Raw genomic sequence first — 21,546 nt, forward strand, 5'->3', positions numbered from 1 at the left:
GAACATAGAAGGCGGCCACCTGGCTGATATTAGAGGAAAACAGCTGCGAACAGCACGGGCCTGAGCCGCAAAATGCTGTTTTGGTAAAAATCATACCACATCCATGGCAGTCATTTCCTGTCTTCTGCCTCCCAATGGACAGAGAAAGGGAGGAAGGGAGGAAGGGAGGGGTGCAGAGGGGGCCAGAATGATGTCTCCCAGCTCTGCAGACCTGCCCTACACCATCCCCCTCCTCTGGGGGAGATGAAAGTCACATGCAGGGAGTGGGAAAGCTTGCTAGGGGCCAGGATAGCTTCTCCCTCCTTGGACTTCCTAGGCTTATGAATGGAAACATCTGTGCTTAAAATAGCCCAGGTCTGGAGGCCTTCCCCTGGACAAGAAGACCTCCCCTCTAATGGTGGAAAGTGAGAGATGCATGGGGGACACAGGGTTTTCAAATGGCCCTGAACCCATTTCAGAGTCAAGGAAGAAGCTGACACAAAATAGTTTATTGAAGGAAAAACAAGGGGAGAGGAGTCAGGTGGGAAAGTGCTGGAATGTGAGGAGTCTGCCCCTTTTCTTCAGGAACTAGAGCAGGTGGGGCGCTGTCGGAGAGCACCCCCAGCAGGTTCAGAGCTGCCCAGAGTCTCTAGGACAGGGGCAGAAGCAGAAGCAGGAGCAGGAGCAGGCAGGTTGGCCTCCGTCAGCAAAGCTGCATCTTCCCAGGAGCCTGAACCTGGGCCAGGAAAGGGAAAAACAAAATCTCAAATGGGATATTAGATTAACCGGGGGCCCCACCCAGGTCATGCTGCAGGATGCCCCTCACCATCACTGGCCTCAGGCTCTAGCTCCTCTTCTCCGCTCAGGGGCTGCTGATCTGGTTTCTCCTCCTCGGACAGCTGACCCTCTGCAGCCAAAAGGGGAATGCAGGGGTCAGACCCAGACACTGAAGGAGAAAGCCAAGGAGTCAGGAAGGAGAGAGTGTGGCGGCTGCGCCATACCTGTCCCTGAGGGATCTTCAGGGCTCTCACCATCCTCTGTAACATCTGATTGTGGAGTTGACTCCTCCTGGCCTTCAGGCCCTGCACCTCCAAAGAGGGAGAGGACAGGTTAGGGTTAGGGTGGCTGTGCCTGGACGGCAGTGCCAACGTCACCTTCCTCGCCTTTCCTTTGACCCTTGTCTCAGTCGGTGATACCCTAAGCCTCATACTGGATGAAGCAGGGACTCCTTCTGGCCCAGCCCAGCTCAACCTAGCCCACCTCAACAGCTCCCCAGCCAACACCTTTACCTGGCTGATGAGCAGAGATCCTTCGTTGGACTTCCTTCTGGGAATTGTCTCTTTTTCGGATGTTAACCTGTGGAGGAAAAACTACTGAGCAGCCAGGACTGACTTCCCTCACTAACAATCAGGACCCTCATGCCCTAATCCCCAACATACCCCTGACCACCCACAAAGATCAAAGGGGCAAAAGGGGGTCCTTGCCCCTTTCGACCTGCAAAGAGAAGCGGTGTCGGGGCCAGATGCCCCCCCACACCCACTGCATGTAGCTGAAGAGCACGATGACGCTGAGGAAGGTGAAGTTGCTGGCGACACCTATGAAGGCGCAGGTCATCGGGAAGTTGTATAGCAGGTATCTGAGGTAGGAAGTAGGGACAAGAAGGTAGTAGCAGTTACCAGAGAGCACCAGCCTTCTCATGTCCCAGAAATAATTTCTAGGGCAATTCAAGTGAGTTTGGTTACAGCTGGCTCTGTCACCCCTGCCTCCCACCCACACAGTTCCCAGAACCTGCTATACCAGGTTCTAACAAAGGCCAAGGACCTTGGGAAGTCTCCTGTGGGAGGGCCATATGCCACAGCCTCAATGTTGTCTGTCTCTCAAGAGTCACCCCAACTCTTGCTAAGCCAACGGTTCAAAACAGTAGCTCTTAATTCTGTCAGCCCATCAGCCTTCCTCGGGGTGCTTTAAAACATTCTGCTCACAGGCCGGACGCGGTGGCTCACGCCTGTAATCCTAGCACTTTGGGAGGCCAAGGTGGACGGATCACAAGGTCAGGAGATTGAGACCATCCTGGCTAACACGGTGAAACCCCATCTCTACCAAAAATACAAAAAAAATTAGCCAGGTGTGGTCGCAGGAGCCTGTAGTCCCAGCCACTCAGGAAGCTGAGGCAGGAGAATGGCGTGAACCCGGGAGGCAGAGCTTGCAATGAGCCGAGGTCGCGCCACTGCACTCCAGCCTAGGCAACAGAGCAAGACCCCCTCTTTAAAAAAAAAAAAAAAAAAATTCTGCTCACTTGGGTGGAGCCCTTAGCCCTGGATTTCTGGGTGGATGGCAGGGCGGAGGGAAGATGAACAGGGATGATGGAGGGTTGGGGGGGCAAAAAACAAAAATTAAAAATTCTGATGCCTAGATAAAAATTCCCCAGGGAGCTGATAGGACAATATGTGGCAGCTTTGAGACCCTCTGGCCTATGTGAAACCCAACTCAGCTCTGCTCTGTAAACCCATTACCTCTGCTTGGGACCCTCTTGGTGGAAGGTTAGCCCCCGTGAAGAGTTGCCCAAAGTTCACTCCAGTTGGCCCCTCACCTGAGCCCAGTGAAGTGCGCGTGGATGCGGAGGTAGGCTCCATACAGCTGGATGCGCTTGCTGTGGATCTCAATGATCGCTCCAGTGGTCGGCACATACTGTGAGGGGGTGGGGTGAGGGCGGCGTCAGGCCAGGGTCCTGCCGCTGGCATTCTTACCCGCCTCATCTGAGCCCCACTTCCAGTCTCTCAGTTGTGATGCCTCCTGAGCCTGGAGGCTCCTCAGGTAGAATCCTGGGCTAATGGGAGGGGCTATCTCCTAGTCATAAAGCTCGTTCACCTCACTCACCGAGTTCTCTCTATAGTCTGCGTAGAGTTCCACCTCCAGCAGCTGCTTCTGCTCTGCAAAGCCAAATAGCAGGAGGCTAGAGAAGACCAGTGTGTCCAGCATCTGGAGCAGGTCTGAGCGGTAATGCAGCATCACCTGCCGGGGGTGGGAAGCAGAGGCTGGGGACAGGTGCACGCCAGATCCCCATGACCCTACCTACCCCTCAACCACCCCTGAGTAGTCTATGAAGGCGGCTTCTTCCTCAGGTCCCTGGCTCCCTCACCTTCACTTCCTACCCCTCAGTCTCATCCAACCATTCCAATTGCTTGAGTATCTCTCTCCCTACTAAACCACACTCTATTATAGAGCAAAGGCCCCTCCTTCCAAGAAACCTTCCTAGATTAAGCCCAGCACTGTCTCTGATCTGCCTTTCCCACCAAGTAGTTCTGTAATCCAGTACGGGATCTAAGTCCCAGCGCACCATCTGAAGCTTTCCCCCCATCATGTAGACATCAGGAATTTGCTTCATGATGAGGTTGTGTTGTTAATTAATGGAAGAATGGAGTCTTAACATTTATTAGGCCAGGTGCGGTGGCTCACACCTGTACTTGCAGCACTTTGGGAGGCTGAGGTGGTTGAATCATTTGAGATCAGGAGTTCGAGACCAGCCTGGTCAACATGGTGAAACCCCACCTCCACTAAAAATACAAAAATTAGCCAGGTGGGGTGGTGAGCACCTGTAGTCCCAGCTACTTGAGAGGCTGAGGCAGGAGAATCGCTTGAACCCAGGAGGTGAAGGTTGCAGTGAGCCGAGATCACGCCACTGCACTCCAGCCTGGGCGACAGAGCAAGATCTCTGTCTCAAAAACAAAAAAACATTAAACAGCCACTATGTGCTAATAGGAATTTTACATTTCCCCATTGAATCCAAACTAGTCTTGCTATGAGGCAGTTACTATTATACCCATTTTATGATACTTTATACCCAAGAAGTTAAGTCAGGTGACCCACAGCTAGTTTGTTTCTGAATGAGGACACAAGCCCATGTCTGTCTGGCTCTAAAGCCTGTTTTCTGAGAGCAGCTCCACTCTTCACACTTAATCCCAAAGCTGGGCATGCTCCTGAGATACCTGGGGCGTTTGGCAAAGGTTTCTGGTTTTGTAAGCTGATTCCTTTCTTTTTTTTTTTTTAAGACAAAGTTTTGCTCTTGTTGCCCAGGCTGGAATGCAGTGGCGCGATCTTGGCTCACCACAACCTCTGCCTCCCGGGTTCAAGCAATTCTCCTGCCTCAGCTTCCTGAGTAGCTGGGATTACAAGCATGCACCACCATGCCCAGCTAATTTTGTATTTTTAGTAGAGACGGGATTTCTCCATGTTGGTCAGGCTGGTCTCGAACTCTGGACCTCAGGTGATCTACCCGCCTCGGCCTCCCAGAGTGTTGGGATTACAGGCATGAGCCACTGGGCCCGGCCTTGATTCCCTTCTTTATCCTGATGTGTCTGTGACCTCAAAGCCAAGGGTGTTTTCTCCTGAGGAATCCCTACCCAGACATTCTTTTTTTTTTTTTTGAGACGGTCTTGCTCTGTTGCCCAGGAGGGAGAACAGTGGTGCAATCTTGGTTCACTGCAGACTCAACCTCCCAGGTTTAAGCGATCCTCCCACCTCAGCCTCTAGAGTAGCTGGGACTACAGCCGTGAGCCACCATGCCCAGCTAATTTTTTAAACTTTTTTTGTAGAGATGGGTTTCGCCATGTTGCCCAGGCCAGTCTTGAACTCCTCGGCTCAAGCGATCTGCCTGCCTCGGCCTCCCAAACTGCTGGGATTATAGGCCTGAGCCACTACACCCGGCCCCCTACCCATTCTGATCCTGCCATCTTCCTCCACACCTTCTCAGACAGGCCACCAACACTTACCGAACGCGAAGAAGTGGAGATGATTCGGCCACCTCTGGTGTAGCAGGAAATGGTGACCAAGAACATGCCCAAATCTTGATTCACAGGGGACTCTGGCAGCTCAAGCTCTAAGGTAACACGATACGGCTGTCCATACATCAGCACCTGCCAAAGGTAGCCCCCATTTCTTTAAAAAAAATTTTCTGTTGAAAATGTACTGTCTCTATTCCACCTCCCTCTTAGCCCCCCCAACGCCCCCAAATACTCAGCCACAACCCTCTTGGGTAGCCTAACGGGCCTTTCAATCTGTCATCCCAAGAAGGTGCTGCCCCCTTCTGGTGGCTAGAGCCTCTCACGTCCAGGTCTTGGGTATCCTGTTGGCTCTCCTCAATCAGACTGGCTACCCTGTTCCCAGAAAGGCTGTGTCACGTTTCTTTTCCAAAAGTGAACCATCATGTTGCCAACTGGGCCATCTGTGACTCTGGCCTATGGGCCGGTGAGGCTGTCCCCAGGGCCCAACCTGTCCTCTCTTACATTATTAATCAAGCACTGACAGTGCTCAGTCTCCCCAGCCAGCTCTGGCACAGTCATCCTCGCTCCAGATCATCTTTCTGCCATTCTAGCTCCCTTATCTTGGTTCTGTTGGTAGCACCCCAAGACTCAGAGTAGGAAGGCTTCTTCACAGGGATCACCCTCAAGAGGTTAAAGATTTGCTACCAAACATGCCCTAGTTTTTCCTATTTCTATATTCTTCTAGCCCTTTTATTGATTCATATCTGGCAACAAGGCCCTCACACAGTAGTATATAAAAATTACAGGAGTGAGGGTAAAGCTTCTGTTTTTAATTAGAGGTAATGGGTTAAAAAAAAAAAAAAAAAAGGTTAGCCAGGTGCAGTGAGTCATGCCTGTAATCCCAGCACTTTGGGAGGCCGAGGCAGGTGGATCACCTGAGGTCAGGAGTTCGAGACCAGCCTGGCCAACATGGTGAAACCCCCGTCTCTATTAAAAATACAAAAATTAGATAGACGTGGTGGCAGGCGCCTGTAATCTCAGCCACTCAGGAGGCTGAGGCAGGAGAATCGCTTGAACCCTGGAGGCGGAGATTGCAGTGAGCCGAGAGCGCGCCATTGCACTGCAGCCTGGGCGACAAGAGCAAAACTCTGTCTCAAAAAAAAAAAAAAAATGGAAAATACTGCCCTAGCCCATAGTGAACTACCTCCAAAACGTGGGTTCAGCCTTGGGGGTGCTTTCAGTGTTTATCACTAAGGCAATGGTTGAAACCACTGATAGGGGCCTTTTTTTGTACCTTCTTATTGCCAGTCAGAACTATCTGTTGGCCGGGCGCGGTTGGCTCATGCCTGTAATCCCAGCACTTTGGGAGGCTGAGACGAGTGTACAAGGTCAGGAGTTCAAGACCAGCCTGGCCAAGATGGTGAAACTCTGTCTCTACTAAAAATACAAAAATTAGCCGGGCGTGGTAGCAGGCACCTGTAATCCCAGCTACTCGGAGGCTGAGGCAGAGAACTGCTTGAACCCGGGAGGCGGAGGTTGCAGTGAGCTGAGATCATGCCACTGTACTCCAGCCTGGGTGACAGAGCAAGATTCTGTCTCAAAACAAACAAACAAAAAACTATCTGTTGAAGAAAATGGATTCCATGAGATTCCTACCCCCTGTAGAGACCAGATGATTAAGCCAGTTGCTTCATAAACGTTTTGTGTGTGTGTGTGTGTGTGTGTGAAGACAAGGTCTTGCTCTGTCACAGGCTGGAAGGCAGTGGCATGATCATGGCTCACTGTGCCTGGAACTTCTGGGCTCAATCTATCCTCCTGCCTCTGCCTCCTAAGTACCTGGGACCATACGGACTATAGGCACATGCAACCACACCCAACTAAAATTTTTTTTTTTTTTTTTTTGGAGAGACAGGGGTCTTGCTTTGTTGCTCAGCCTATGAATTCTTCCCCTCAACCACTCCCCCAGTCTATTAATTCTTTTCTTTTTTGAGACAGGATCTCGCTCTTGTCACAAAGGCTGGAGTGCAGTGGTGTGATCACAGCTCACTGGCAGCCTCAACCTCCTGGGCTCAGTTGATCTTCCTGTCTCAGCCTCCTGAGTAGCTGGAACTACAGGCATGTGCCACCACACCCAGCTAATTTTTTATTTTTTTGTAGAGACGGGGTCTCATTATGCTGCCCAAGCTGGTCTTGAACTGCTGGACTCAAGCAATCCTGCCTTGGCCTCCCAAAGTGCTGGGATTATAGGTGTGAGCCACTGCCCTTGGCCCAAATTCTTTGAAACATTAAAATAGGTAGTTCTCTTAGCCAGGTGTGGTGGTGCATGCCTGCAGTCCCAGCTGCTGAGGAGACTGAGGCAGGAGGATCCCTTGAGCCCAGGAGTTTGAGCTATGATTGGGCCACTGCACTCCAACTGGGGTGACAGAATGAGACCCCAATTCAAAAAAAAAAAAAAATTAATCTCCTCCAAAGGGATCCACAGAATTTAATACTAAAACCTTGTAAATAAATCCATGCCGGACGGGCGCGGTGGCTCATGCCTGTAATCCCAGCACTTTGGGAGGCCGAGGCGGGCAGATGACGAGGTCAGGAGATCGAGACCATCCTGGCTAACACGGTGAAACCCCGTCTCTACTGAAAATACAAAAAAATTAGCCGGGCACGGTGGTGGGCGCCTGTAGTCCCAGCTACTTGGGAGGCTGAGGCAGGAGAATGGCGTGAACCCGGGAGGCGGAGCTTGCAGTGAGCCGAGATCACGTCACTGCACTCCAGCCTGGGCGACTCTGTCTCCAAAAAAAAAAAAAAAAAAAAAAAAAAAATTCCATGCTTTTGTCCACAATTGCCTGCTTGATGGGCAGATTCTCCCCCTTCTCTAACATTCCCATGTAATATTCACCCTTCCTTAAAAGATCCGCTTTGGGCCCGGCACAGTAGCTCATGCCTGTAATCCCAGCACTTTGGGAGGCGAGGCAGGTAGATCACCAGGACAGGAGTTCCAGACCAGCCTGGTCAACGTGGTGAAACCCCGTCTCTACTAAAAAAAAAAAAATACAAAAATTAGCTGGACGTGGTGGCATGCGCCTGTAATCTCAGCTACTCAGGAGGCTGAGGCAAGAGAATCACTTGAAGCCAGGAGGCAGAGGTTGCAGTGAAGCAAGATCACACCAGTGCACTCCAGCCTGGGCAACAGAGAGAGACTCTGTATCAAAAAAAAAAAAAAAAAGATCCGCTTTGAACATCACCATCTCCATCGTCTTAGACTATCCCAGACAACACTGATCTAATTCTTCACGAATGCTTCTGGAATGCAGAATCCACATCCTTTTTTTTTTTTTTTTGAGACGGAGTCTCGCTCTGTCGCCCAGGCTGGAGTGCAGTGGCGTGATCTCGGCTCACTGTAAGCTCCGCCTCCCGGGTTCACACCATTCTCCTGCCTCAGTCTCCCGAGTAGCTAGGACTACAGGCGCCCGCCACCAGGCCCACCTAATTTTTTGTATTTTTAGTAGAGACAGGGTTTCACCGTTTTAGCCAGGATGGTCTCCATCTCCTGACCTCGTGATCCACCCACCTCGGCCCCCCAAAGTGCTGGGATTACAGGCGTGAGCCACCGTGCCCGGCCTCTTCTTTTTGAGATGGAGTCTTACTCTGTCACCCAGGCTGGAGTACAGTGGCATGATGTCGGCTCACTGTGACCTCTGCCTCCTGGGTTCAAGCGATTCTCCTGTCTCAGCCTCCCAAGTAGCTGGGACTACAGGCACACACCACCACGCCTGGCTAATTTTTGCATTTTGAGTAGAGACAGGGTTTCACCATATTGGTCAGGCTGGTCTTGAACCCTGACCTCAGGTGATCCACCCGCCTCGGCCTCCCAAAGTGCTGGGATTACAGGCATGAGCCACTGTGCCTGGCCAGAATCCGCATCTTACAGTTTACTACTTAAATGCATGCAAACATATGCAATGTATAGTTTTCCATCAACGCTGTGAGCTCATTGAGAGCAGCGACCACATCTACTTCTAGCAAGCCGTTACACATAGTGGACAGATTATTTCATTCATTAATTCATTTAAAAATGTTCATTGTCAACAAACAAAATGTTCAACCTCTTCTAATTATCAGACACATGGGCTGAATTTGCTCTCATCTTCCTTTTATTCCTCCCTCCCTCATGTGACAGCCTCACACCTGATCGTTTGAGGCTCCCTCCCTTGGCTCCCTGCCTTCCCATTATAATCTCTGCAATGGGCCACAAAACTGTATGCACCATCCCAGGTTCTGTGGCTTTCTCATTTCTTCTCAATAAAGTCATTTATTATTATTATTTATTTATTTATTTTGAGATGGAGTCTTGCTCTGTCGCCAGGCTGGAGTGCAGTGGCACGATCTCAGCTCACTGCAACCTCCGCCTCCTGGGTTCAAGTGATTCTCCTGCCTCAGCCTCCAGAGTAGCTGGGATTACAGGTGCACACCACCACGCCCAGCTAATTTTTGTATTTTTAGTAGAGACGGGGTTTCACCACGTTGGCCAGGATGGTCTCGATCTCTTGACCTCATGATCCGCCCGCCTCGGCCTCCCAAAGTATTGGGATTACAGGCGTGAGCCACCACGCTTGGCCCCTAATTTTTTTTGAGATGGAGTCTTGCTCTGTAGCCCAGGCTGGAGTGCAGTGGCACGATCTCGGCTCACTGCAAGCTCCGCCTCCCAGGTTCACGCCTTTCTCCTGCCTCAGCCTCCCAAGTAGCTGGGACTACAGGCCTGCACCACCACACCTGGCTAATTTTTGTATTTTTAGTAGAGACGGTGTTTCACCATGTTGGTCAGGATGATCTCAAACTCCTGACCATGTGATCCGCCTGCCTCGGCCTCCCAAATTGCTGGGATTACAGGCGTGAGCCACTGTGCCCAGTCAAGTCATTTATTATTTTTTAACCATGGAAGCAAACTGAATAAATGTCTTTATAGAAGATTCTAGGCCAGGCATGGTGGCTCATACCTGTAATCCCAGCAGTTTGGAAGGACCAGGTGGGAGGACTGCCTGAGCCCAGGAGTTTGAGACCAGCCTGGGCAACATAGCAAGATCCTATCTGGTTTTTTTTGTTGTTGTTTTTTTTTGAGACTGAGTCTCGCTCTGTCACTCAGGCTGGAGTGCAATGGAGCAATCTCAGCTCATTGCAACCTCCACCTCCCGGGTTCAAGCAATTCTTGTGCCTCAGCCTCCAAAGTAGCTGGGACTATAGGTTTGTGCCACCACACCTGGCTAATTTTTGTATTTTTAGTAGAGACGGGGTTTGACTGTGTTGGCCAGGCTGGTCACGAACTCCTGACCTCAGGTGACCCACCTGCCTCCTCAGCCTCCCAAAGTGCTGAGATTACAGGCGTGAGCCACCACACCCGGTTATAATCCTAACACTGTGGGAGGCTGAGTCGGGAGGACCACTTGAGCCTAGTAGTTTGAGACAAGCTTAGGCAACATAGTAAGATCTTGACTCTACTAAAAATTAAAAAAAAAAAAAAAAAAGCTGGGCATGGTGGCACACACCTGTAGTCCCAGCTACTTGGGAGATCACTTGAACCTGGGAGGTCAAGGCTGCAGCGAGCCGTGATCGTATCACTGCACTCCAGGCTGGGCGGCAGGGCAAAACCTTGTCTTGAAAAATAAAATAAAATAGAACCCCAGACGGTATAGGTTATACTCCTCCCTTCAAAAGTGTAACATTCTATCATTACATCAGTTTCCTCCAAAGTACCACTTTTGAAAAATAACTTCAGGCTGGACATGGTGGCTCATGTCTGTAATCCCAGCACTTCAAGAGGCTGAGGTGGGCAGATCACCTGAGATCATGAGTTTAAGACCAGCCTGGCCAACATGATGAAACCCCGTCTCTATTAAAAATACAAAAATCAGCTAGGTATGGTGGCATACACCTGTAACCCCAGCTACTTGGGAGGCTGAGGCAGGAGAATCGATTGAACCCAGGGGGCAGAGGTTGCAGCGAGCCAAGATCGTGCCATTGCACTGTAGCCTGGGCGACAGGAAAGAAACTCCGTCTCAAATAAATAAATAAATAAATAAAACTTCAGGCTGGGTGTGGTTGCTCACGCATGTAATCCCAGCACTTTTGGAGGCCGAGGTGGGTGGATCACCTGAGGTCAGGAGTTTTAGACCAGCCTGACCAACATGGTGAAACCCTGTCTCTGCTAAAAATACAAAAGTTAGCCAGGTGTGGTGGTGGGCACCTGTAATCCCAGGTACTCAGGAGGCTGAGGTGGGAGAATCGCTTGATCCCAGGAGTTGGAGGTTGCAGTGAAGTGAGATCGTGCCACTGCACTCCAGTCTTGGCGACAGAGCAAGACTCTGTCTCAAAAAAAAAAAAAAAAAAAAAAAGAACCTATCCTTTATGAGAGCCTCCTCTAGCTTGCCTACTATAGAGGGCCCAGTCCCCATATGCATTTCTCAGGGTTCCCAGGTTTGTTGACATCACACTGGCATCTGGCCAGTCCTCTGGCACAGTACCCTTTGTAATGACACGATGCATATATTTGACAACAGTTTCATAATGTTATATAAATGCTTTCAAAATTCTTGGGTAGATGCCCATCTTATTCCAATGTAATAGCTCATTTGTTCATTTAGGTCTAAAACATTGCTTACTTCACCTAGCAGATATTGCTCACTTTACCTAGCAGATAAATAGATCATACTTCACCTGATACAGATGGTCCTCAGTTTATGATGGGGTTACATTCCGATAAACCCATCTAAGTTGAAACTATCACAAGCTGAAAACGCATTTAGTACACCTAACCTAAAGAACATCATAGCTTACTTAGCCTAGCCTACCTTAAACATGCTCAGAACACTTATGTTAGCCTACCTATAGTTGATTACAATCATCTAACACAAAGCCTATACTTATAATAAAGTAGTGAATATCCCATGTGATTTATTGAATGCTGTACTGAACGTGAAAAACAGGCTGGGCGTGGTGGCTGACGCCTATAATCCCAGCACTTTGGGAGGCGGGCAGATCACAAGGTCAAGAGATCCAGACCATCCTGGCCAACATGGTGAAATCCCATCCCTACTAAAAATACAAAAAAATTAGCTGGGTGTGGTGGCGCGCTCCTGTAGTGCCAGCTACTCGGGAGGCTGAGGCAGGAGAATTGCTTGAACCCAGGAGGTGGAGGTTGCAGTGAGCTGAGATTGCGCCACTGCACTCCAGCCTGGCGACAGAGTGAGACTGTCTGGAAAAAAAAAAAAAAAAGAAAGAGAGTGAAAAACAGAATGGTTGTATAGGTACCTGAAGTACAGTGTCTACGGAATGTATGTCGCTTTTGCACCACAGTAAGTTGAAAAATTCTTAAGTTGAATTACCGTAAGTCAGGGACTATGTTGAGAAAGAACATTTCTAACACCTGCTGCAGAAAGATCCATCAATACACACAATTAATTTTAATTTCTTTTCCTTCAAAGCCTTCCTCTTAGTCTCCTTTTTCTTTTTTTAAGACAGAGCTTCATTTTTGTTGCCCAGGCTGGAGTGCAATGGCGTGATCTCGGCTCACCAAAACCTCCTCCTCCCGGATTCAAGTGATTCTCCTGCCTCAGCCTCCCAAGTAGCTGGGATTACAGGCATGCACCACCACGCCCAGCTAATTTTGTATTTTTAGTAGAGACGGGTTTCTCCGCGTTGGTCAGGCTGGTCTCGAACTCCCAACCTCAGGTGATCTGCCCACCTCAGCCTCCCAAAGTACTGGGATTACAGGCGCGAGCCACCGTGCCCGGCCAGTCTCTTATTACTCAATTGCTTCTCTCTAGGCCTTTCTCAAGTCTTCCTATTTTGAGTCATCAAAGCTCTAATGAAACCTCTCTCTAGTTCCCATACTCACCCGATCACGTCCACCCTTAGTCAGCGAGACATTGGCAACAGGGAAGGAGCAGAGTGAGGTGGTGGAGGAATCACAGTCAGTCCTAAACGAGAATGGAGGAGGATACTCTGCTAAGTTAGTCTTACTAGTCCATCCATACACCTTCTTCGCCCCCTAGGGCTCCCTCCTGCCCTCCTCCCTTCTCTCAGAACAGGCACCCTTCTCTCTGTTACAAAGATGGAGAACAAATGTGGCCAGGAGATTCAAGATACCAGAAGGATTATTTCATTCTCTTCCTATGACTTCAATGTATGTCCTCTCATTACAGCAGATGTTCTTAGATGGGAATCTAGAGATACTTAAATAGTTGCATACTTCAGTGTTTCTAAAGACTTAAGGAGCTTGATAAAAATGTAAATTCCAGGGCCAAGCAGCGGCAGCTCACGCCTGTAATCCCAGCACTTTTGGAGGCCAAGGAGGGCGGATCACCTGAGGTCAGGAGTTTAAGACCAGCCTGACCAACATGGAGACACCCCATCTCTACTAAAAATACAAAATTAGCGGGGCGTGGTGGCGCATGCCTGTAATCCCACCTACTCGGGACGCTGAGGCAGAAGAATCGCCTGAACCTGGGAGGCAGAGGTTGTGGTGAGCCAAGATCACGCCACTGCACTCCAGCCTGGGCAACAAGGGCGAAACTCCATCTCAAAAAAAAAAAAAAAAGGAAATTCCAGGGTCCCACCCCAAGAGATTCTGATTTGGTAGCTCTGGTCTGGGTCCTAGTTTGAGAAAACGCCTCCAAAAGGATCTACAGATGGTTATTAAGAAGCTCATGAACCCCTCCAATTGTAGGCAAATTTGCATGTGGGGGTGTGGGCGCAGCATATGCCTGGGCATGTATATACGTTTTTGGTTTTTTTTTTGAGACGGAGTCTTGCTCTGTCGCCCAGGCTGGAGTGCAGTGGCACGATCTCGGCTCACTGCAAGCTCCGCCTCCCAGGTTCATGCCATTTCTCCTGCCTCAGCCTCTCAAGTAGCTGGAACAACAGGCGCCTGCCACCACGCCCGGCTAATTTTTTTATTTTTAGTAGAGACAGGGTTTCACGGTGTTAGCCAGGATAGTCTCAATCTCCTGACCTTGTGATCCGCCTGCCTCGGCCTCCCAAAGTGCTGGGATTATAGGTGTGAGCCACCGCGCCTGGCCGTATATATGTTTTTATGGCAGGAAGGGCCATAAGATCCATTTCCTAAAAGTTTAAGAAGCTCTGCTTTAGAAACTATAGCTCTGGACCAGGGACTTAAGGGAAAAAATGACTTTAAACCATTGATTATAACGCCCTTCTCTGCATCTGTTGATAGGTCCTACAACCACTGTTAAGAAAAGAGAACTAGGCCGGGCGCAGTGGCTCATGCTTGTAATCCCAGCACTTTGGGAGGCCAAGGGGGTGGATCACGAGGTCAGGAGTTCGAGATCAGCCTGGCCAACATAGTGAAACCCCATCTCTACTAAAAATACAAAAAAAAATTAGCCAGGTGTGGTGGCAGGCACCTGTAATCCCAGTTACTTGGGAGGCTGAGGCAAGGCAGGAGAATGGCTTGAATCTGGAGGCAGAGGTTGCAGTGAGCTGAGATTGCGCCACTGCACTCCAGCCCAGGCAACAGCACGAGACTCTGTCTCAAAAAGAAAAAAAAAAAAAAGAAGAAGAAGAAGAGAGACCTTGGTGGGGCACAGTGGCTCACGTCTGTAATCCCAGCACTTTGGGAGGCCAAGGCGGATGGATCACCTGCATTCAGGAGTTCAAGACCAGCCTAGCCAACATGGTGAAACCCCATCTCCCCAGCACTTTGGGAGGCCAAGGTGGGTGGATCACAAGGTCAGGAGATTGAGACCATCCTGGCTAACAAGGTGAAACCCCGTCTCTACTAAAAAAAAAAAAAAAAAAAAAAAAAATTAGCTGGGTATGGTGGCAGGTGCCTGTAGTACCAGCTACTCAGGAGGCTGAGGCAGGAGAATGGCGTGAGCCCAGGAGGCGGAGCTTGCAGTGAGCCGACATGGCACCACTGCACTCCAGCCTGGGCGACAGAGCAAGACTCCATCTCAAAAACAAAAACAATAACAAAACAAAAAAAACCCATCTCTACTAAAAATACAAGAATTAGCCAGATGTGGTGGCACACACCTGTAATCCCAGCTACTTGGGAGGCTGAGGCACGAGAATCGCTTGAACCTGGGAGGCAGAGGTTGCAGTGAGCAGACACTGCACCACTGCACTCCAGCCTGGGCAACAGAGAGAGACTCCACCTCAAAAAAGACAGAATTTGGCACTTGGCAGGGTTTGTAAAATGAGAAGGAACCTAAGGGGCCAGTCAAGACGCAAGACTCTCTGGGAAGCAAGTTTATGCGCCTACTCATCTTATGTTTCCATAATCTCTATTGTGTAGCCGACTTTCAGGGACTGAGAGGCAGTAATGTAAAAAGCAAACTGCTGCTTTCCTAATAGCTCCTCTACTAAAAGCCAGGTTGGTTCTGCACTAAAGGGTTGAGTTGGCTCAAAATTCTACATTGACCCTGAGAGAGGGGTGATCCAACCAAAATAGAATTGATCCTCATAATGATAGAAGTGGATATTTTTCCTTTTTTTTTTTTTTTTTTTTTTAACCAGAATTCAGTAATCAGAGGTAGAACTAGAATCCTAGCCCTGGCAACCCAAATCTAGCCTTGGGCTGTGAAAGTTGAGAGGCCCTGGAAGCACACCTGGCTCCAGTTTTCCTTATCTGTAAATGAGGGGATTGAACTGAATGAACTCCAAGGGCCTTACAATTCCCATAGGAGTCCTCTATTTTGATAGAAGGCCCCTCTCACCTGTAGTAGAAATGCACAGGGCTGAGGTGGCTGACTGTCGGCATGTAGGAATAGTAGAAGGAGCCATAGAGGAAGACAGACACCCAGAGCAAGAGGAGGATGGTGCAGAAGAGCACCCCAAACTGCAGCAGCAGCCTGCGGGCACGGCCTGCCAAGACTTGGCCCACCTCCTGGGCCCACAGTAAGGCAGGTACTGGAGGGTCGTTGACCATGGCCGGGAGAGCAGGGTGTCTGGCCCCAGGTTCAGGCCTTGCGTTCCTAGCTGCTCTGCCACCTGGACGCCACCCCTGGCCATGGGACGCAGCAGCTGGTGGTTCCTGGAAAGAGAGGGTGAGGGAAAAGAGTGACTCCTTTCCCCAGGGCGGTGGGGACAAAACAGCTTACTGGACTGGCTTTGAGGAACGAGAGATAGCAGGATAGCAAAGTCATTGTTTCATATATATGGCCTTTCTCCAAATGATTGTGCCACTCTGCCAATTACCCCTTCCCTTTCCTCCACTGTGTTCCCTCTGGCCCAGTGCTAAATCTCCTCAGTGGAATTCCTTCTCCAGTCATTTGATGCTGGGACAAACCACCTTCTCATTCACAGCTATATAACAAAGAATAAGCACCTTACGATTCTTAGAAAGGGCTTTACACACACGGTGATACTGAATCCACACTGCTAGGCAGCTGCACGGAGAGCATGTGCGATTTGCCTAAGGTCGCACGGCCTGACGAAACCAGTAGCCTAAGAGTAGCCACAATTGCTTCCCGAGTTTCTCCTCTCCGCCTCGAGCAGAGCTCGCTCCCCGACACGGCTACACCCCACGCCCGGCGGAGCGCCCTGCAGCCAACCGCCGCTTCCCGCCAGTCCCCTCCGGCTCGGGGCTGGGCAAAGCGCCCAGAGCCCCTACCTAATCGTGCAACCATGGAAACCAGCCCGCCGGCTGCCACAGGGCTGCCGACTCTCCAGCCTCGCGCGCTGCCAGGGTAACCGTGAGACGGGACTTCCGGCTCCCGGGGAAGTCCCGCCCCTCTCCGCCGGCCGCTTTTGTAGCCCTGGGAGGCGGGGCTTCGGCCCAGGGCGGGGTCCAGCGCGGCGGGGCGGAGCCTTCCCGAGCTGCGAGGTCGCTGTCTCCTTGCGCTCGCCACTGGCTCTCTCTGCGGCAGTTTTCCCTCCGGTTACCGTGACCAAAGGGGAAAGACGCCTGCCTCCCTGCAGGCCCCAAGATGTGCCCCAGGGGATACGCTGACTGCAGCCTCCGCTCGGCTATCCCTTGAGACTGCAATCACAGCCCTCCGTGCACACCTTCACCACAGGCCATTTCACCCGCGAAGCGGGCGAGTGAGGCGGTCATCCAGCTGGCGCTGATTTTTATCGCCCACAGCTCCTAGGACCTGTAGGCATCTAAGGCGGGGGCATTCGCCTAGAGCATGTTGCAGTTTGCGGCAACCTGGGCCTCTTGCGTTGTTGCGCAGGCAGATTAGTGCCCTGTTCCCAGCGTGGTAGCATTGTGGACCTCCTCTGACCCTAACTGGATACACTCTCCCTCAGAGTCCCCACAGCACATTATCTAGACTAGCTTTAGGCAGTCTTCTATTTTGTAGACGTCTAATCACCCCAGATAAAGTCCTTCAGAGGGCAAGGCCAGTGTTGTGTACATCTTTGCACACTGCTGCGGGCGTGGGAAGTAATCTATTCAAAATGAATGAAATTCTTAAAACCAATCCATCCCCCCGCCCCCTTCACGCCAGCCCACCTATTTCCAGTATATTTCTGCTGACTGTCCCCACAAGGGCCCCTACCTCCTCTTTGTCCGGTCCTTTGATCTGGTCTCCGCACACCTCTTTTTCCCCAGCTTCCTCCTTTTGGTCTACCTTTTCTGTAGACATCTTCCTGACGAGCCTCTGTTGACTCTGGATCTTCCACTGAGTCACTTGTGGCTAAAACGTGAAGTGGCGATCCAGACGCTGATACCTGTGGCGCATCACATTTTCCTGGATATGGAAAATGGAGGGTCCCTGGGAGAGAAACGAAGATTCAGATGCTAAGTGCTGTGTCAGGGTAGAGGGAGGAAAGGAGGAGGGGGGCGACTGCCCAGCTGATGTCAGATTTTCAAATGAGCAGGGTCCCCCGCAGCCAGTACAGACTCCACTGCAGGGGCCGTCATAGGCCCAGACCACGCCATTTGAGAGGGGGAGTCGGCCTTGGCCTCAGCTCTGTTGGGGAGGTCTCTAGCCCAGAGTCAGGATGCCTGCAATGGGGGAGGGGCAGGCAGTGAACCAGCGACAGTGGGGGTGTGCGCAGGGATGTAGGCAGCTAGGCTCCCCCACTGGCCAGGCAGTTGGTATGCTCCAGGATCTGAGCAGCTCCTTCTAGCATCCTTCATCCTTCAGGTACCAGCCATCCAGACAGTGCTTGAGCTGCAGAAACCGAGACCAGCCCTCGACAGACCTCTGGCCTGGCCCTCCCCAGGGGCCTCCTTTCCTATAGTCACTGCTTCTGCATCAGATACTTTCAGCTGCAACTCCCTACTGGGTGGGGCACCCATTTCAGGCAGAAGGTTTTGGTACCCTCCACTGACCCTACACCCAGGGCTGCTACTGCCGCTTGTGGCTTCAGGTAAGTAATGGCCTGTTTTTCTCCTGTTGGGGCTCACTGGAGCAGACAGGGGTGATGTGCCCTCCTCATCAGGGTTGGTTGAGGTCTTCAGAGCTGGGAACACACATGGTTTGAAGGGCTGAAAAGCCTTAAATCATTTGTGTAAGGTTTAATGATCTGTGGCCCAGGCCATGAGGGAGTTTGGGGAGCACCTCATCCCACCCTATTTTTTTCCATGAGGAATACAGGGATGAGACAGTCCACTGGAGGAGGAGGAGGAGGATAGGAGGGGAACAAAATATTGGGGTATGACCACAGCCTTGTAAATTGGTGTGGAGTGAGCATGGAGGGGGGCCTCCAGCTGAGACTGTGCTCTGAGAGGTCCCTCTTTTTTCCAGGATGAAAGGTGAGACCCCGGTGAACAGCACTATGAGTATTGGGCAAGCACGCAAGATGGTGGAACAGCTTAAGATTGAAGCCAGCTTGTGTCGGATAAAGGTAGGTGGGACCCTGGCTGGCTCCCATTAGTTGGCCAGGCTGTGCTGTGCTGCAGGTTCCCAAAGCTCAAGATAAGAGATGCGTTCTTTCCTTCACTTCCTGAGGTCAGGGGAGGAGTCTGGGGCTCTGTAGAGAGAGCTGTCCCCAGGCCTCTGGGGGGGATGAGGGAGAAGACAGTCGTAAGGAGCCCTGGAGATGGCAAAAGAGAACCCATTTGGGGAGGGAGGCTGCAGTCCCCTTCAGAGGTCCTGGCTAACAATACCCTTCCTGGCTGTGTCCCAGGTGTCCAAGGCAGCAGCAGACCTGATGACTTACTGTGATGCCCACGCCTGTGAGGATCCCCTCATCACCCCTGTGCCCACTTCGGAGAACCCCTTCCGGGAGAAGAAGTTCTTCTGTGCTCTCCTCTGAGCTCCCCTGTCCCTTCTCACAACTCCTCCCTTTTCCCTCTCCTGGGCCCTTCCTTAGGTCAGTAATTGTTGTGAGCCCCTTAGGCTCCTTGCATCCCATCCCCCTAACCCTTGCCTGACCATGTGAGGTTATCTGAAGCACAAGGCCCACCCTCACCTATCTGTCGACCCCATTTCCTACCACCTTTGTGGCCGACCCCAAGCACCCCAGAGATATGAGGCACCCTTTGCTCCACCCACAGCAGGGCCCCGTCAGACTCTGCCAGCGCGTCCTGCCCGCTTCCCTCGGTGACCTGCTCAGACAATGGAGAGGGATGGGCCAGGTTCTTGCTCTCAGTCTCACCTGGAGCTACTGGGAGGGTAAAACCATTTGAAGAATAAAGTCATCCAGAGCCTCAGGACAGCTCCTGTGTTAGAATTCTTGGGGGGAGAGGATCATCAAGCAACAGATCTGCCATACCCAGGGAACAGGGCCAATCAATGCAGGCTAGACATCGTCAAGGATCGGAGATCAGAGGGGTCGGGGGATGGCGGGCGCGAGAGAGCGTCCACAGTGTAAGAATTAAGTACAAAAGACGCTCAAGAGGCTGCGAAGAGCAAACACACACACACAAACGTGCAACGAAGCCAAGTTAAAAGGTAAACAGGCCGAAGAGGGGGGATTTAGGGGAGGGTGCGGGAGTGCAGTCGTACAGCAGAGGAACTCTTAGGAGGGTAGGGGCGGAGCTTGGCTTCAGTTACCGCGACTGGAGCCGATTTTATACCTAAGATGGCTGCGCCCACAGCCGCTCCCATTCCAAGATGGCCGTACCAACATGGCAGCCCCCACATCACGGAGTTTACCGTACAGGGCTTCTCTTAAAATGGCGGCCCCCAGGCAACCGGCGTTCTCAATATGGTCCCTTCCGCCCTCTTCTGGTCTCAAAATGGCTGCCCCTGCCCTAACCAAGCCGGGGCCCGCGCCCTGCAACCCCGAAATCTGGATTTCGGTGTCCTCCCGATTGAGTCGAAGGCACACGGGCGGCCATAACGAAGAATCACTAAACAAGGGGACCCCAGGAAGCACAGCGTGGCCGACGCTGGTCGCGTGGATCTTGCGAGGGAATCTAGGTTTCTACATTTTGCCAAGAAAGGAGAGGCTCCCTTTGGAGCGGAAATATTAGCGGCAGGGGGTTCACCCCCGGCCCTGTCCGTCTCGGTGCACCGCTCCTCAGTTGCTTCCTGGTCTTCCCAGGAGCTGGATAAGCCTGAAGTTGCTCAGTTTGGGTTTCCTAGTAGAACTGGGGCTTGTTTTTGCTTTCATTTTCCCCTCAGGCCGATTCAGCCACAGCAGCCAGAAAGCAGTGGCCGCACCCCTAATGTGCCTTGCAAAAGTCCAGCATGCTGTCTGGGCAGGGACCAAACTTAAGGCTTAACATGTCATGGTCATCTCCAGGACTCAAACATGGCGGAGGTTTACGAACACCAGAATGCCTCCTAGAATCTTTTCCTTCCAAGGGTGCACAGAGGCGAGATGGGACCAGGGACAAGACAAAGAACGTTAACAATCCCAGTACGTGTGCTCCTGCTAGAGGTCCCCTAAACTCAGGGACGCATCCTCCCCAGGAAAAGCCTAGGCTGGCTCCTGTTTTGTGCCTGGATATACTTCGGGAAGGGAGGCTGCTTTGAAATAGTAGGGACAGCTCATTACCTCCAGCTTCCAGGTGTCTTTGCACAGAAGACAGCAAAGTGGAGAAAGGAAACCAAAGGAAGAAAGGTTGTTATCACCAGCAACTGAACTTAGCCTCCTAAGGATATCTTCATGAATTCCAGGGACACCCAGTGAACTTGGGTCACCTTAAGGCGTCCCAAGCAACTTTTTACTGTTGATGGAACTTCTGAGCTCTAAGAAGTCCTGGAGATCTTCTAATTAATTCCCTCATCCTAGAGATGAAGAAACGGGAAAAGTTTGCCCTCCTGGAGTGGGACCCTACCCCCATTCTGTTGCGGAGGAGCCTCAGTTCCTTCTTGGCACGGTGAAAATTCCAGGAAGGATCAATCAGGTCAGGTCCGTTTTAATCCCTGTATCCTGACAATGGCACATTATCAGGCACCCAAATACCCAATGAATAGATTGTACTGTACATGCTTAAATGGCAAATGTGGCATGGCAGGGACCAAGCACTTTGCCTCCCTCGCCCCCACTGTATCACGGTGTTGGGCAAATTCCAGGGGAGTAAGTGAAATTTTCCACAACAGCTCAGACATGGTTAAAAAAAAAAAAAAAAATTAGTGTGTTTAATAAATGTAACCTTGATTTTTAAGAAAGCCTCTTTTTGGCCGGCCGGGCGTGGTGGCTCATGCCTGTAATCCCAGCACTTTGGGAGGCCGAGGCGGGCGGATCATCTGAGGTCAGGAGTTCGAGACCAGCCTGGCCAACCTGGTGAAAACTGTCTCTACTAAAAATACAAAAATTAGCCGGTGTGGTAGCGGGTACCTGTAATCCCAGCTACTTGGGAGGCTGAGGTAGGAGAATCACTTGAACCCGGGAGGCAGAGGTTGCGGTGAGTCGAGATTGCGCCACTGCACTCCAGCCTGGGCAACAA

At 51.2% G+C, this 21,546-nt stretch overlaps 2 protein-coding genes across 9 annotated transcripts; one reads left to right on the forward strand and one right to left on the reverse strand.

The window, feature by feature from the left end:
• Positions 1-468: 468 nt before the first annotated feature.
• BSCL2 (BSCL2 lipid droplet biogenesis associated, seipin) lies at positions 469-20,158 on the reverse strand. 8 transcript variants are annotated; one of them, XM_016921078.4, is made up of 12 exons: positions 19,305-20,158; positions 17,258-17,473; positions 15,470-15,786; positions 12,628-12,709; positions 4,749-4,892; positions 2,857-2,991; positions 2,570-2,667; positions 1,474-1,615; positions 1,269-1,335; positions 981-1,061; positions 806-886; positions 469-715 (listed from the first exon to the last, which is right to left on the reverse strand). In XM_016921078.4, exons 2-12 carry the CDS (start codon positions 17,342-17,344, stop codon positions 561-563), a joined length of 1,389 nt encoding a protein of 462 aa, XP_016776567.1. In that variant the 5' UTR covers positions 17,345-17,473; positions 19,305-20,158; the 3' UTR covers positions 469-560. The 8 variants fall into 8 exon arrangements, with proteins under 8 accessions (XP_016776567.1, XP_016776568.1, XP_016776566.1 ...); XM_016921079.4 differs by having other exon boundaries at positions 19,726-20,063; XM_016921077.3 differs by having other exon boundaries at positions 981-1,067; positions 19,726-19,790.
• GNG3 (G protein subunit gamma 3) lies at positions 18,453-19,359 on the forward strand. Its single transcript, XM_001156854.7, has 2 exons — positions 18,453-18,551; positions 18,834-19,359. The coding sequence occupies exons 1-2, from the start codon at positions 18,453-18,455 to the stop codon at positions 18,960-18,962; spliced, it is 228 nt and encodes a 75-aa protein (XP_001156854.1). The 3' UTR covers positions 18,963-19,359.
• Positions 20,159-21,546: the final 1,388 nt, after the last annotated feature.

This window comes from Pan troglodytes, chromosome 9 (genome assembly GCF_028858775.2).
Source record: "Pan troglodytes isolate AG18354 chromosome 9, NHGRI_mPanTro3-v2.0_pri, whole genome shotgun sequence".
Lineage (NCBI taxonomy): Eukaryota > Metazoa > Chordata > Mammalia > Primates > Hominidae > Pan > Pan troglodytes.